The sequence below is a fragment of the Podarcis erhardii genome (assembly GCF_964252035.2).
Source record: "Podarcis erhardii genome assembly, chromosome: 6".
In the NCBI taxonomy this organism is placed as follows: Eukaryota; Metazoa; Chordata; class Lepidosauria; order Squamata; family Lacertidae; genus Podarcis; species Podarcis erhardii.
Genome location: NC_138510.1, coordinates 6,952,663 through 6,966,404, shown reverse-complemented (window position 1 = coordinate 6,966,404; position 13,742 = coordinate 6,952,663). Strand labels below are relative to the sequence as shown.

The following is a 13,742-nucleotide window of genomic DNA, read 5'->3' as shown; positions in this document are numbered from 1 at the left end:
GTACAGCTTCTGGGTCATGTGGCCAGCATGACTAAGCCGCTTCTGGCAAACCAGAGCAGCGCACGGAAACACCGTTTACCTTCCCGCCTGAGCGGGACCTATTTATCTACTTGCACTTTGACGTGCTTTTGAACTGCTAGGTTGGCAGGAGCAGGGACCGAGCAACACGAGCTCACCCCATCGTGGGGATTCGAACTGCCGACCTTCTGATTGGCAAGTCCTAGGCTCTGTTCTTTAACCCACATACATACATATACACATATTGACTTCTTTCCTTTGTTCTGAGACCTCATAGTTCTTAATCTTTCCGTATTGTTGTGTCTAGTGTAGATTACCTTTATCTTTATACCTCTTGCACCATTTTTCAATTTCTTTAACCCTGCAAAGCTTCATTCGTTGCATACTGATATACTTACTCCAGAACAATGTTTTTTCATATATTCTTTAACACAATCCCATTCTTTTACTAATTTTGGGGCCGATTGTCCCCTGAAGAATGCTGTGAATCTTGCCAAATATATATATATAGATTCACAAAATTTGATTTGCCATTCTTTTATTGATGGGATTTCCCCCCCGAAAGTGGGTTTTTAAAGTGCTTGACTTGGCCCTCTGGAAGCAAAGGAAAATAGGAAGGTGCCTCACTCAGACCACCAATTTATCCATCTAGCTCAATATTGTCTACACTCATTGGAAGCAACTATCCCATCCCTGCCTGGAGACCCCTGCATTCATTTTTTTAAAAAAAGATATTTATTAAAGTTTCGGAAAAAAGATTACAGAATAAGAAAAAGAAGGGGAGAAAAGAAAAGAAAAGAAAAAATACAAAGTACAAAAAAATAAAAACAGTTAAAAACAAATCAATCTTTTCATATCTTGTCTTTCGTTTGCTTGTTTCCCTGACCTCCTCACACCTCCCTTTTTTGTATTCCAGTTCAGTTAGTTAATTCAGCAAATCCTTTCCCTCCTTGTTTTTATCTTAATCCTTTACCTTGATGTATTATAACTTTACATTCTCACCTAATAACAATCCATTTTTATATACTCCTTTATAACATTGCTGCTAAAACCACTTAACTTCATTCCGACATCATTCTAACATTCATTAATTTTGCAGTATTTATGTAAGTAGTCTTTAAATTTCTTCCAATCTTCTTCCACCGACTCTTCTCCCTGGTGGAGACCCCTGCATTCAAAGCTGATCCTGTACTGCTGAGCTACAGCCTTTCCCCAAATAAATTGGCATTAGCTTAGAACACAGGCTTCCCCAGTGTGGTGTTGGTTCCCCAGTGGTGACAGCTGGGACTGGTGTGAGCTGTACTTGCAAACATCTGGGGGGTTCTATGTTAGGGAAGACAAACTTCTTTTTTATTACAGACTTTATTGAATCTTTTTAGGACAATTGCCAAGCATCGAGCTAAAGCACAACTGCATGTATAGATGTTAAGTCTTGTATGGAGACTTAATTTTTTAATAATAATAATAATCAACAGTTCTACATTCTTTTTTTTTTTTTAAAAAAAAGCATGTTTCTAGTCCTTAATAAGCTCAAAGGTGGGTGCGTGATGAAATCTCAGAAACCAAAAAGCGACATTTGGAATCGGAGGGTGGGATAGGGCCAGAGTTCAGCTGGCCAGAGAGGGTGAGGTTTCTAGATCCTTTCTTCTTTCCATTTTAATTTTCAAGACTTTGTCTTGCAGTTAAAATAGCAATCCAGTAAGAAGTGTGAAATTCATAAAGAGAGAGAGGAAAGAAGCACATGAGACATGGGTGGTGTGTGTGTGTGGAATATCTCTGCCCCTTTTGCACATTAAAAAGCCATAAATGGATCTTCAGAAAGTCAGTGACCATGTGTGAGCTTGCCGTAACTCAGGGCCCAGTGCAGTCCTGCAAGCTCATTTTTCAGAACTGTAGTTAAAGCATAGGAAGCTACCTTAACACTGAGTTAGACCCCTGGTCCATTTTGCCAAGGGTTTCCCAAACTTGGGTCTCCAGCTGTTGTTGGACTACAACTCCCATCATCCCTAGCTAGCAGGGCCAGTTGTCAGGGATGATGGGAGTTGTAGTCTAAAAACAGCTGGAGACCCATGTTTGGGAAACCCTGATATAATAATAATAATAATAATAATAATAATAATAATAATAATATACTAATTTATTATTTATAACCCGCCCATCTGGCTGAGTTTCCCCAGTCACTCTGGGCGGCTCCCAATTGAGTGTTAAAAACAATACAGCATTAAATATTAAAAACTTCCCTAAAGAGGGCTGCCTTAAGATGTATTTTAAAGATAGGATATCTGCTTATTTCCTTCACATCTGAAGGGAGGGTGTTCCACAGGGTGGGTGCCACTACCGAGAAGGCCCTCTGTATGGTTCCCCATCACCTCACTTCTCGCAATGAGGGAACCGCCAGAAGGCCCTCGGCGCTGGATCTCAGTGTCCGGGCTGAACGATGGGGGTGGAGATGCTCCTTCAGGTATACAGGACCTTTAGGGCTTTAAAGGTCAGCACCAACACTTCGAATTATGCTCAGAAATGTACTGGGAGGCAATTCAGATCTTTCAGGACCAGTGTTATGTAGTCTCGGCGGCCGCCCCCAGTCACCAGTCTAGCTGCCGCATTCTGGATTAGTTGCAGTTTCCGGGTCCCCTTCAAAGGTAGCCCCACGTGGAGCGCATTGCAGTAGTCCAAGCGGGAGATAACTAGAGCATGCACCACTCTGGCGAGACAGTCTGCGGGCAGGGAGGGTCTCAGGCCTCATGCCAGATGGAGCTGGTAGACAACCGCCCTGGACACGGAATTGACCTGCGCCTCCATGGACAGCTGTGAGTCCAAAATGACTCCCAGTCTGCGCACCTGGTCCTTCAGGGGCGCAAAGTTACTCCATTTAGGACCACGGAAGTGGCAGGAGAGGCTGTGAGAGCCTATTTGCAAGCAGTTTATTCAGCGTACATCAGGACAAAAGGAAACATTTCTGATCTCCTTCATGCCCAAAGCAAGACAGCTAAAGCATAAGCTATACACAAACGGAAGTTCCCAGCAAGCTGTGCTGGAGTGTAAACAGACATGTGACACACAACAATCATGCCTGTTCCTTAAGGTGGAACAGAATAAGCCAACAGTTCTCTCCCCAACCCATTATATCCCCTCAACAACCCTGTGAGGTAGGCTAGGCTGGGAGTGAGTGAGTGTGTGAGTGAGTGACTGGCCCAAGAACACCCAGCAAGCTTCATGGCCAAGTGGGGAACTGAACCCTGGCCTCCCAGGCCCTAGTCGAGCACTTTAACCACTGCTCCACACTGCCTGTCAGCAGTCTCAGAAAGGGTAAAGGGGACCCCTGACCATTAGGTCCAGTCGTGGCCAACTCTGGGGTTGCAGCGCTCATCTCGCTTTATTGGCCGAGGGAGCCAGCATACAGCTTCCGGGTCATGTGGCCAGCATGACTAAGCCGCTTCTGGCGAACCAGAGCAGTGCATGGAAATGCCATTTACCTTTCCGCCGGAGAGGTACCTATTTATCTACTTGCACTTTGACGTGCTTATGAACTGCTAGGTTGGCAGGAGCAGGGACTGAGCAACAGGAGCTCACCCCATCGCGGGGATTCGAACTGCCGACCTTCTGATTGGCAAGCCCTAGGCTCTGTGGTTTAGCCCACAGCGCCACCCGCAGTCTCAGTACCTGGCTCTATATTGTAGGCCAGGGTTCCAGGCAGGGGGCCTTTCCTACCTACCTGGAGATGATAGAGATTCAGCCTGGGACCTACTGCATGCCAAACAGAATCTCTCCCCTTGAGCAAGCACACTGGGGGAGACTGAGAGCAGGCCGAAGGGACTGAAATAACTCCTTTTCTCCCCCATCTTGTTCCCTGCGGCTCCTCCTGCGCTGCCTTTGCCTCTGCCTGGTGGGAGGGCTACCCCTTCAGCGCCAAGCCGACGACTGAGGAAGTCAAGGGCTGGTCCCAGTCTTTTGACAAGTTGATGAAGAACCCAGCCGGCAGGAACGTGTTCCGGGAATTCTTACGGACTGAGTACAGCGAGGAGAACATGCTCTTTTGGCTGGCTTGCGAGGAACTCAAAAGCGAGTGCAACAAGCACGCCATCGACGAGAAGGCTCGGATGATCTACGAAGATTATATCTCCATCCTCTCGCCCAAGGAGGTACCTTTGCAGCTAGAATTATTGACTTGGAAGGGGTCCCGTCCCAAGGGTCATCTAGTCCCACTCCCTACAGTGCAGGAATCTCAACTAGATCGTAGCTACCCAACCTATGCTTAAAAACTGTTATTTGATAATGTACTTTATTATCCCAGCTCCTTCCCTCCCTCCCTCCCTCCCCCTGGCTGATGTTTCCATTTCCCCTGTAGTCCCCAGTAGGGCTGGGCAGTGTATCGATACGTCATCCAAAATCGGTTTGAAGTCCACATCATGATAACGGTTTCATAATATTTGACATGGCAATATTTCGCGAATCATGTGTGTGTGCTGTGTAAAAAACCGTGATATGGGGAGAAACGGCCATCCCTTTTCTCGTGATTCCTGCCGCCCCTGTTGCTCTGCAATACAAAATAACAGTCGTAACAATTTGTTAAAGATAAGTAAAAATGTGTCGCTTACAGACCCCTAAGTCTGGGACATTACCCTGTTTGCTTCCTTATTGCAGACATTGTGAAAAATCAGTACAGTCATACCTTGGGTTAAAGTCGCTTCAGGTTGAGCGTTTTCAGGTTGCTCTCTGCGACAACCCGGAAGTAACGGAATGGGTTACTTCCAGGTTTCACCGCTCACTTATGCGCAGATGCTCAAAATGACGTCACGCGCATGTGCAGAAGTGCCGAATCGTGACCCGCAGATGCGGGTTGTGTTCTACTCAGGATGCAAACAGGGCTCCGGAACGGATCCTGTTCACATCCAGAGGTAGCACTGTATATCGCAATGTTTAGCTGGTGAAAACTAGACATCACTCAGACCTTCTCCCCAGCAGATTCGCTTCCCGTCTTTCCCCTAAAAGGTGTGTTGCTTCTCTCGCCCACCTGTCCCTCAGGTCAGCCTGGACTCCCGCGTCCGCGAAGGCATCAACCGCAAGATGCAGGAGCCGTCCTCGCACACCTTCGACGATGCACAGCTACAGATCTACACGCTCATGCATAGAGACTCCTATCCCCGTTTTCTGAACTCGGCCGTATACAAAGCACTGCTCCAGAGCGTCTCTCGGTCATCCTCAGAGTCCTAAGCCCCTTCCGCCACCGCCATCACTGGGGAGGGTGGAGAGAGAAGCAAAATACGAAGTGACTGTTCTCCTTTCATACGGCAGGTGTTAACTTTGGGGTTTTTTAATATATATATATATATATGGACCTCCCACTTGGTCTTACAGAACCAAGGGACCTGAAATGGCATTCTGGGCCAAATCCTGTAAAACCGCCTCAGTTCTGAACAACAAGGTGCTGGTCCAACTTACTAGGAAGTTCACTCCGTGCAAACCTGCCCCATCTTCTTCTGCCAGAAAGGTGACACCTGCCATCACATGAACCTCAAAACTCAGGCCTCTGCTTTTACTACTGAATCCGTGTTGGCAAGCTAGCTGACCACGCAGAAGAACTAAAAGTACTGAATCGGCCAACTGGTGCAGGGAGGGGTGGGGGTTGGGAGGGGGCAAGAGAATCCTGGGCGACATGGCGAAAGAAAAGAAAAAGGCCAAAATCCACATCTTCTGAATATTGTTCTTCCTGTCTTTTTTCTGTTTTGTTTGGTTTTCCCTGTTTAAAAAAAAAAAAAGAGCTGTTTCCGTGGCAGATCTCAAATGGTTCTGGTGGAAGCTTCAGTCAGACCGATATGAGTGTAGCATAAGAATATTCTGAATTGCACAGGTGTAGGTGGTGGTTTTTGGCCAGAGAAGAGTCCCGTGCAACTCAAAGGCTTTCTCTATTCCCCCAAGTTGCATTTATTCCAGCTGGGGCCAGACCTCGGGAAGGCTTCTGTCATCTCTGATGTGGGAAAACTGAGGAGGGCTTGACCTCAGAGCTCTTGGAGGGGGGATAGGTAGGGTTGTTGAGGAGTTCCACTGAAAGCAGACCTCCCTGGTGCAAATCATGATTTTGCCCTTCCCAGAAGCAACCCGGAAGTAAACTTCCAAATTTCCTGAGATCCCAGAAGTGTACAGGAGGCTTCCATGTGTTAGCAGCACAGGGGAATTCATAGTACGATTACGTGTTCGTCCTACAAAGATTCAGGAGGCCTTCGGCGGTGCAGATGTTTGTTGGAGCCCATCATATTCTGAGAGGTGTGAGGCTCTGGAACTGAGACCTCGTTTTCGAAAGGTGAAGGAAATGTTTGGCAGGTGGAAAACGGGGGTTCCACCTTATTCTTTTGGGAGCAGACTTGGATGGAGAAGGAAACTTTTCTGCCAGGCTACAGCACTCCGTGGCATAGCAGTCATGCCAGGATGAGGCCTTGAGCCTCTGAAGGCTGTTGCTTCCATGTCCTGCTTGTGAGTTTCCTAGAAGCATCTGGTTAAGCATGGAGGAAGCAGAAAGCTAGAACAGATGGACCGTTGGTTTGATCCAGCTGGTCTGTCCTCACTGTACATGCTGGAGCAGAATGGAGTAGCTCAGTCGTGTCTATTGGAGGAAGACAGAACATCTCCTCTCTCCAGCAATTCAACCACAGAAGTAGGCTGAGTGAGTGAGATGGGACTATGGGATATGGGATGGGGTGGCCCGTCTCAGAGGCTGGGTTGCTTAGCAACAACCTCCAAGGAAGCCTAAAGCTTAAGGGTGTCACACACGCCTCTCAGATAGGGCTGTGGTTCCTTTTAATCATAAATGCAGAGTTTGAAGGGACCTTGAGGACCATCTAGTCCAAAACCCTGCAATGCAAGAACCTCAACTAAAGCAACTAGGCAGGTGGCCATCCAGCCACTGCTTAAAGACTCCCGGAAGGAGTCCATTCCACCGTTGAACAGCTGTTGCCACCAGAAAGTTCTTCCTCCTGTTTAGTCAAAATCTCCTTGTAACACGAAGCAGTTGGTTCGGGTCCTGTCCTCATAGGAGCAGGAGAAAACCAGCTTGCTCCATCTTCCATGCGGCAGCTCATTAGATATTTGAAGATGGCCATCATATCTCCTCGCGGTCTCCTCTTGAGGAGACAGGCGTCCCACCAGATTTGGTTTCTCCCATCATACCGTTGCAGTAACGGGAGAAGCTGTATCCACAAAAAGGGAGAGACGCTTCCTTGGTAGAAACTCCTTGCATGGAGTGAGACGGCTGCCCTTCTTGTTCTGTTCATGCAGTGTTTCCAAAAGTGAAACCTTCACCTGAACTATGCCAGGTCCCAGTGGGCATCTGCCTGGGGCAATGCCACCTTGTGGAATCTTCCTCACACTAGATGTGCAGCTGGTTTTGTGTCTTCTTCCATCAAAGATGGAACATCCTCCTTTTGTTCTTCTCTCCCCCCCCCCCCCCCCATGATCTCAAAAGCTTATATTGTTTGATGCTGGGTGCCAAAATTGGAACTTGTGTCACGACCACAGCCTGTTTGCCACGGCCTCTTCCGAAAGATGGGCGTGGATGTCTGTTGAAATCATGCTTTCATCAAGCCACAATATGCAATGATGTTGAGGCCTCTGTGTCGCCGCCACCCCACACCGATGTTGGAGAGCCAGTAAGACTCGAGCTCCTTCTCAACTGTCTTTTATTTGCAGTTCTCTCGTTTCTGCCTGGTAACACCTGCACTTCGTGAAACTGGCCTTGGAGAGTCTTAAAAGGAGCAATTGGGTTTCCCTTTTCCCTCTTTCCACACAACACTCAGAGGGCACACGTTCACATCATGGCAGGCTTCACACACACAACAAACCCTTTTTTGACCTGTGGAACTCTCTTCCACCAGAAGTAATAAAGGCCGTTTGTGTCAATTGAGGATTATTATTTTTTTACAGGTGCGAGAAATGTGAGAATTGCAGCAAGTGACCTCAAGTAATTACAACAGTGTGAATAGGCTGAGTGTCTTTAATTCTGGAAAGGAAATGGCACTTTGCGAGAGAGTACTGTAGCTCTGTTAGGATACATCTTTCCTGATTCAGACTGGGCAGATCAGTTCTGACTCTTGCATTGATATAGATGTAGTGACAACAAAATCTTTCTCTTGAGTGCCAGTTCCTACATACTGGTGTGTTCGTGGAATGCAGAGGTTTGCAGAAATGCAAAAAAGAATTCTTTTTTTTTTTTTTTAGGAAAAGAAATGAGGGACAACTCCAAAACAGCTCAAGGAGGGCTGAGTATGCTCGATTGGACTGGAATGCTGTCTGTTGTAGCATGGGGAACTGAAAACAGTGAATGCAATTGAATATCCAGGAAGGAAGCATGGCTGGGTAGCTGAAACACTAGACAGAAGGATTCCATACTGCAACATGTAATATGCAGTGGTGCCCCGCAAGACGAACGCCTCGCAAGACGGAAAACCCGCTAGACGAAAGGGTTTTCCGTTTTGGAGGTGCTTCGCAAAACGAATTTCCCTATGGGCTTGCTTCGCAGGACGAAAATGTCTTGTGAGTTCCTGCGGGGTTTTTTCCCTTTTTTTCCCCTTTTCCTAAGCCCTAAGCCGCTTATCAGCTGATCCGCTAAAAGCCGCTAAACCGCTAATAGCGCTAATCTGCTAAGCTGTCAATGGGCTTGCTTCGCAAGACGAAAAAAACGCTATACGAAGAGCCTCACGGAACGGATTAATTTCGTCTTGCGAGGCACCACTGTATATATATATTTGGCAGATTCCTCTTACGCAGCATAATTACGAGGTGCTTTGTCTTCTACTCACAACAACCCTGTGATGTAGATCGTTCTTATTCCCATGTCATAAATTGAAAACTCAAAGCAACGTGGCAAAGTGCCTCATCAGCACCCAACTCTCTTAATGGGCTGCAACAGTCATAGCGCTTCTGTGAGTCTTGTCCCTTTGGGTTAAGGAATATGGCTAGTGTTTGTGCTGTGCATTGAGTGGGAAAGCCAAGAGGTGAAGCTGTGTCACAGTAACTATAGGGGAAAATAAAATTCCCCTGTAGGTGATGTTGGCTCAATATCTAGAGAATTTACTTCGGCAGGCATCTGCCAGATCCATGCAAAAAAAATTTATGGCCCACCTGCCACACTGATTTTGGGGAACAGGCAACAAAATGTGGGGTTATGTTCCATGTTCTGGGGTGGCTGTACGTTATGCTGCTTTGAACACGGAGGTGGTGATTATCTGAGTGCTCCACCAAGGAATGAAGACACAACCACACACACATTGCTTCTTAATGCTGTGTTGTGGTTGCCTAAAAGCAGCAGAAATGCATCTGAGTTCCAGCACTCTTCTGACCAAAGCTTTTCCTGCAAACGTGGATCAGGTACGAGGTCTGTGGATATAAAGGATCTGGTTCGTGTATGAGAGAGAGAAATGTTTGGGGGAATGGTCAAGAGATCACCCTGCTAATTGTTCTTACTGGGCTGATGTGGCTACATGGCCTCTCCCCACCCAACCTTCCAATTGGGCCATTTTCAATTTAAAAAAGAAGTATAGCACACTAATGTCGTGCTAGACTCTCCAGTGCTCAGGATGGAGAGCAGGTTTGCCACAGGAAGTCTCCCTATGTGGTTTCTCCAATATTAATGATGGGTGTTATTCACTGGGGTGAATGGGCACTTTTCATAAAACAATCAGTCAGTGGTATTCAGGCAGGTTGTGGTCTACAATCTGCAATGTTTTACAACAAGCTCCAACTCCCCTTTCTTCTTGGATTCCCAAAATGTAAAGTTACTACAGTGGTACCTTGGGTTGAGTGCTTACTTCCTTCCGGAGGTCCGTTCTTAACCTGAAACTGTTCTTAACCTGAAGCACCACTTTAGCTAATGGGGCCTCCTCCTGCTGCTACACCACCAGAGCACGATTTCTGCTCTCAACCTGAAGCAAAGTTCTTAACCTGAAGTACTATTTATGGGTTAGCGGAGTCTGTAACCTGAAGCATATGTAACCTGAGGTACCACTGTGCAGTATATGAAACCCAATGAAATCTTCAGTTCTTAGTGAGGGTGGACACTTTCACATTTAGTACCGGTATGTTGTTTAACAACTTTTCATAAGCCTACCCTGACTTTTAAAGGTAAAGGGACCCCTGACCATTAGGTCCAGTCGTGACCGACTTGGGTTGTGGCGCTCATCTCGCTTTGTTGGCCGAGGGAGCTCGGCCGGCTTCTGGTACAGCTTCCAGGTCATGTGGCCAGTATGACGAAGCCGCTTCTGGCGAACCAGAGCAGCGCACGGAAACGCCGTTTACCTTCCCGCCAGAGCAGTACCTATTTATCTACTTGCACTTTGACGTGCGTTCGAACTGCTAGGTTGGCAGGAGCAGGGACTGAGCAACGGGAGTTTATCCCGTCGCAGGGATTCGAACCGCCGACCTTCTGATCGGCAAGTCCTAGGCTCTGTGGTTTAGCCCACAGCGCCACCCGCGTCCCACCCTGACTTTTAGAGGAAAACAAAACAGAATTCTTAATTTGAAGATTCACAATATAAGAAATGTTGCTCATCTGAGAGCCATCCTTGCTCCACGCTATAGTATTTGACACCAGAAGTCTGGATTGCCTGACGCTGAGAGTACGAATCTGATTTATGACAGCAAGTATCAAAAGACCCTATGCCACACTCAAAGGAGTGGTAAATGCAATGCAAATGACAGTGTGAAAGAAGAGACAGAGGAAGTCTAAGTATTGTTTTAAATGTACCTTCTCAGACACAAGCATTTTGGGAACTTCGGTGTTCACTCAAGTATTGGGTGAATGGGTAAACAAGTCGTGCCTGGGGAATGGACAAAATATTGTCCCCAGCCTTTTAAAATCAAATGTGCTTCCTACACAGCTCCGTAGGACCGTGGCACAAAAGGCAGATGAAAACTTGAGATGCATCACAACAGTTGGGGCAAATGGCTTCAAAAAGGAACAAGCCTGCATTGCATGATATTTTCAAGTTAGCCGACCGGGATAAGTACATTTTCTCATGGTGAGACAGACGGGCTAAATTTCATAGAATCATAGAGTTGGAAGAGACCACAAGGGCCATCGAGTCCAACCCCCTGCCAAGCAGGAAACACCATCAGAGCACTCCTGACATATGGTTGTCAAGCCTCTGCTTAAAGACCTCCAAAGAAGGAGACTCCACCACACTCCTTGGCAGCAAATTCCACTGTCGAACAGCTCTTACTGTCAGGAAGTTCTTCCTAATGTTTAGGTGGAATCTTCTTTCTTGTAGTTTGGAACCATTGCTCCGTGTCCGCTTCTCTGGAGCAGCAGAAAACTACCTTTCTCCCCCCTCTATGTGACATCCTTTTATATATTTGAACATGGCTATCATATCACCCCTTAACCTCCTCTTCTCCAGGCTAAACATGCCCAGCTCCCTTAGCCGTTCCTCATAAGGCATCGTTTCCAGGCCTTTGACCATTTGGGTTGCCCTCCTCTGGACACGTTCCAGTTTGTCAGTGTCCTTCTTGAACTGTGGTGCCCAGAACTGGACACAGTACTCCAGGTGAGGTCTAACCAGAGCAGAATACAGTGGCACTATTACTTCCCTTGATCTAGATCAGTGTTTCCCAACCTTGTGCCTCCAGCTGTTTTTGAACTACAACTCCCATCATCCCTGACTAGCAAGACCAGTGGCAAGGGATGATGGGAATTGTAGTCCAAAAACAGCTGCAGGCACAAGGTTGGGAAACACTGATCTAGATGCTATACTCCTATTGATGCAGCCCAGAATTGCATTGGCTTTTTTAGCTGCCGCGTCACACTGTTGGCTCATGTCAAGTTTGTGATCAACCAAGACTCCTAGATCCTTTTCACATGTACTGCTCTCAAGCCAGGTGTCACCCATCTTGTATTTGTGCCTCTCATTTTTTTTGCCCAAGTGCAATACTTTACATTTCTCCCTGTTAAAATTCATCTTGTTTGTTTTGGCCCAGTTCTCTAATCTGTCAAGGTCGTTTTGAAGTGTGATCCTGTCCTCTGGGGTGTTAGCCACCCCTCCCAGTTTGGTGTCATCTGCAAATTTGATCAGGATGCCCTTGAGTCCATCATCCAAGTCGTTGATAAAGATGTTGAATAAGACCGGGCCCAAGACAGAACCCTGTGGCACCCCACTAGTCACTCTTCTCCAGGATGAAGAGGAACCATTGATGAGCACCCTTTGGGTTCGGTCAGTCAGCCAGTTACAAATCCACTGAGTGGTAGCATGGTCAAGACCACATTTTACCAGCTTCTTTACAAGAATATTTGAAGAGCTTTGGAAGCCTCTGCCTGAGCTGAAACGTCTGCAAGAATTTTGAGAGAAGCTGCAAGGATTTTAATTTTTTTAACCTTAAGCAAAGCTTCCAGATGCACTTTTGCACATCTCTGCCACTCTGGGGAAGGACCCATACAAATTATTCCAGCTGTGATCTGGGCAAAGTTAGGTAATCTATGCATGTAACTGAGCCCTGTCAGTTCTGACTGGGCGCTTAACAACAATGTCTCCCTCCTAGGATATTGATTTGGGTTTTAGAGACATTTATAGACTGCCCTTCATCCCAAAGGATCCCCAGGTGAACATGCAAGATGAAACAGTCCACAGTGGTACCTTGGTTCTCAAACTTAATCCATTCCAGAAGCCCATTCCAAAACCAAGGTGTGCTTTCCCATAGAAAGTAATGCAAAACAGATTAATCCGTTCCAGGCTTTTAAAAACAACCCCTAAAACAGCAATTTAACATGAATGTTACTATCTAACGAGACCATTGATTCATAAAATGAAAGCAATAATGTACAGTACTGTAAAACAAATAAGACGGTATTATAGATGATAAAAATTATCTTCCACACAGTCACGAGAACAACAGAAAAAAGCCTCAAAAATGCAAAATAGCAAAAACAAAAGCGCCAAACTTAATCCATTCCGGAAGTCCGTTTGAGTTCCGAAATGTTCAAAAACCAAGGCGCAGCTTCTGATTGGTGCAGGCGCCCCGGAAACAATAGCCGACAGCCACATCAGACGTTCAGTTTCTGAAAAACATTTTAAAACCGGAACACACACTTCTAGGTTTTTGGCATTTGGGAACTAAGTCGTTTGAAAACCAAGGTACCACTGTACAGTTATACCTTGGGTTACAGACGCTTCAGGTTGTGTTTTTTTGGGTTACGGACTGCCGAAACCCGGAAGTACCGGAACGGGTTACTTCCGGGTTTGAGCGGTCGCGCATGGGCAGAAACGGTGAATCGCAACCCACGCTTGCGCAGACACACTACTGTGGGTTGCGAACGTGCATCCCACACGAATCACATTCGCAACCTGGGCATCCACTGTACTTAAAACATCACATTAAGCAGGTAAAGTGGTTCAAGCACCCAAATATTCATGCCCGTTCACAGACCTTCAAATGCACATGTGAAAATCTCTCCCAGGTTGTCGGCGAGCCGGGGGCAGCCTCTTTTGTGGAGTTTCACAAACGGGAGGGTCTGCTACAGAAAAAGCCCTATTGTATGACACAGACCTGGCTGCAGCAAGGCAACAAGGCAAAGCCTGGCAAGTAATGGAGAGTAGCTCCCAGTGAGTTCTTTGGTCCCGACTCCCAAGTTGTTAAAAGACAACACCTTGTAGCAAATGTCAGTGAGATCTGGCAGATAGCTACAACTGAGAGAGCCTTTTTCTCTTACAGGAAACTGGGCTTCCAATTTAATTGTTGTTTAG

General features: G+C 46.6%; 1 protein-coding gene across 3 annotated transcripts in view; it reads left to right on the top strand.

Moving 5' to 3' along the window:
- The window catches only part of RGS19 (regulator of G protein signaling 19), a 67,410-nt gene extending 59,499 nt beyond the window's left edge, over positions 1-7,911 (top strand). For all 3 annotated transcript variants that reach the window (XM_081868130.1, XM_081868129.1, XM_081868131.1), the window contains exons 5-6: positions 3,926-4,160; positions 5,044-7,911. In XM_081868130.1, coding sequence (XP_081724256.1) covers positions 3,926-4,160; positions 5,044-5,232 — 424 coding nt within the window. In that variant the 3' untranslated portion in view covers positions 5,233-7,911. The remainder of the gene's footprint in view (positions 1-3,925; positions 4,161-5,043) is intronic.
- Positions 7,912-13,742: the final 5,831 nt, after the last annotated feature.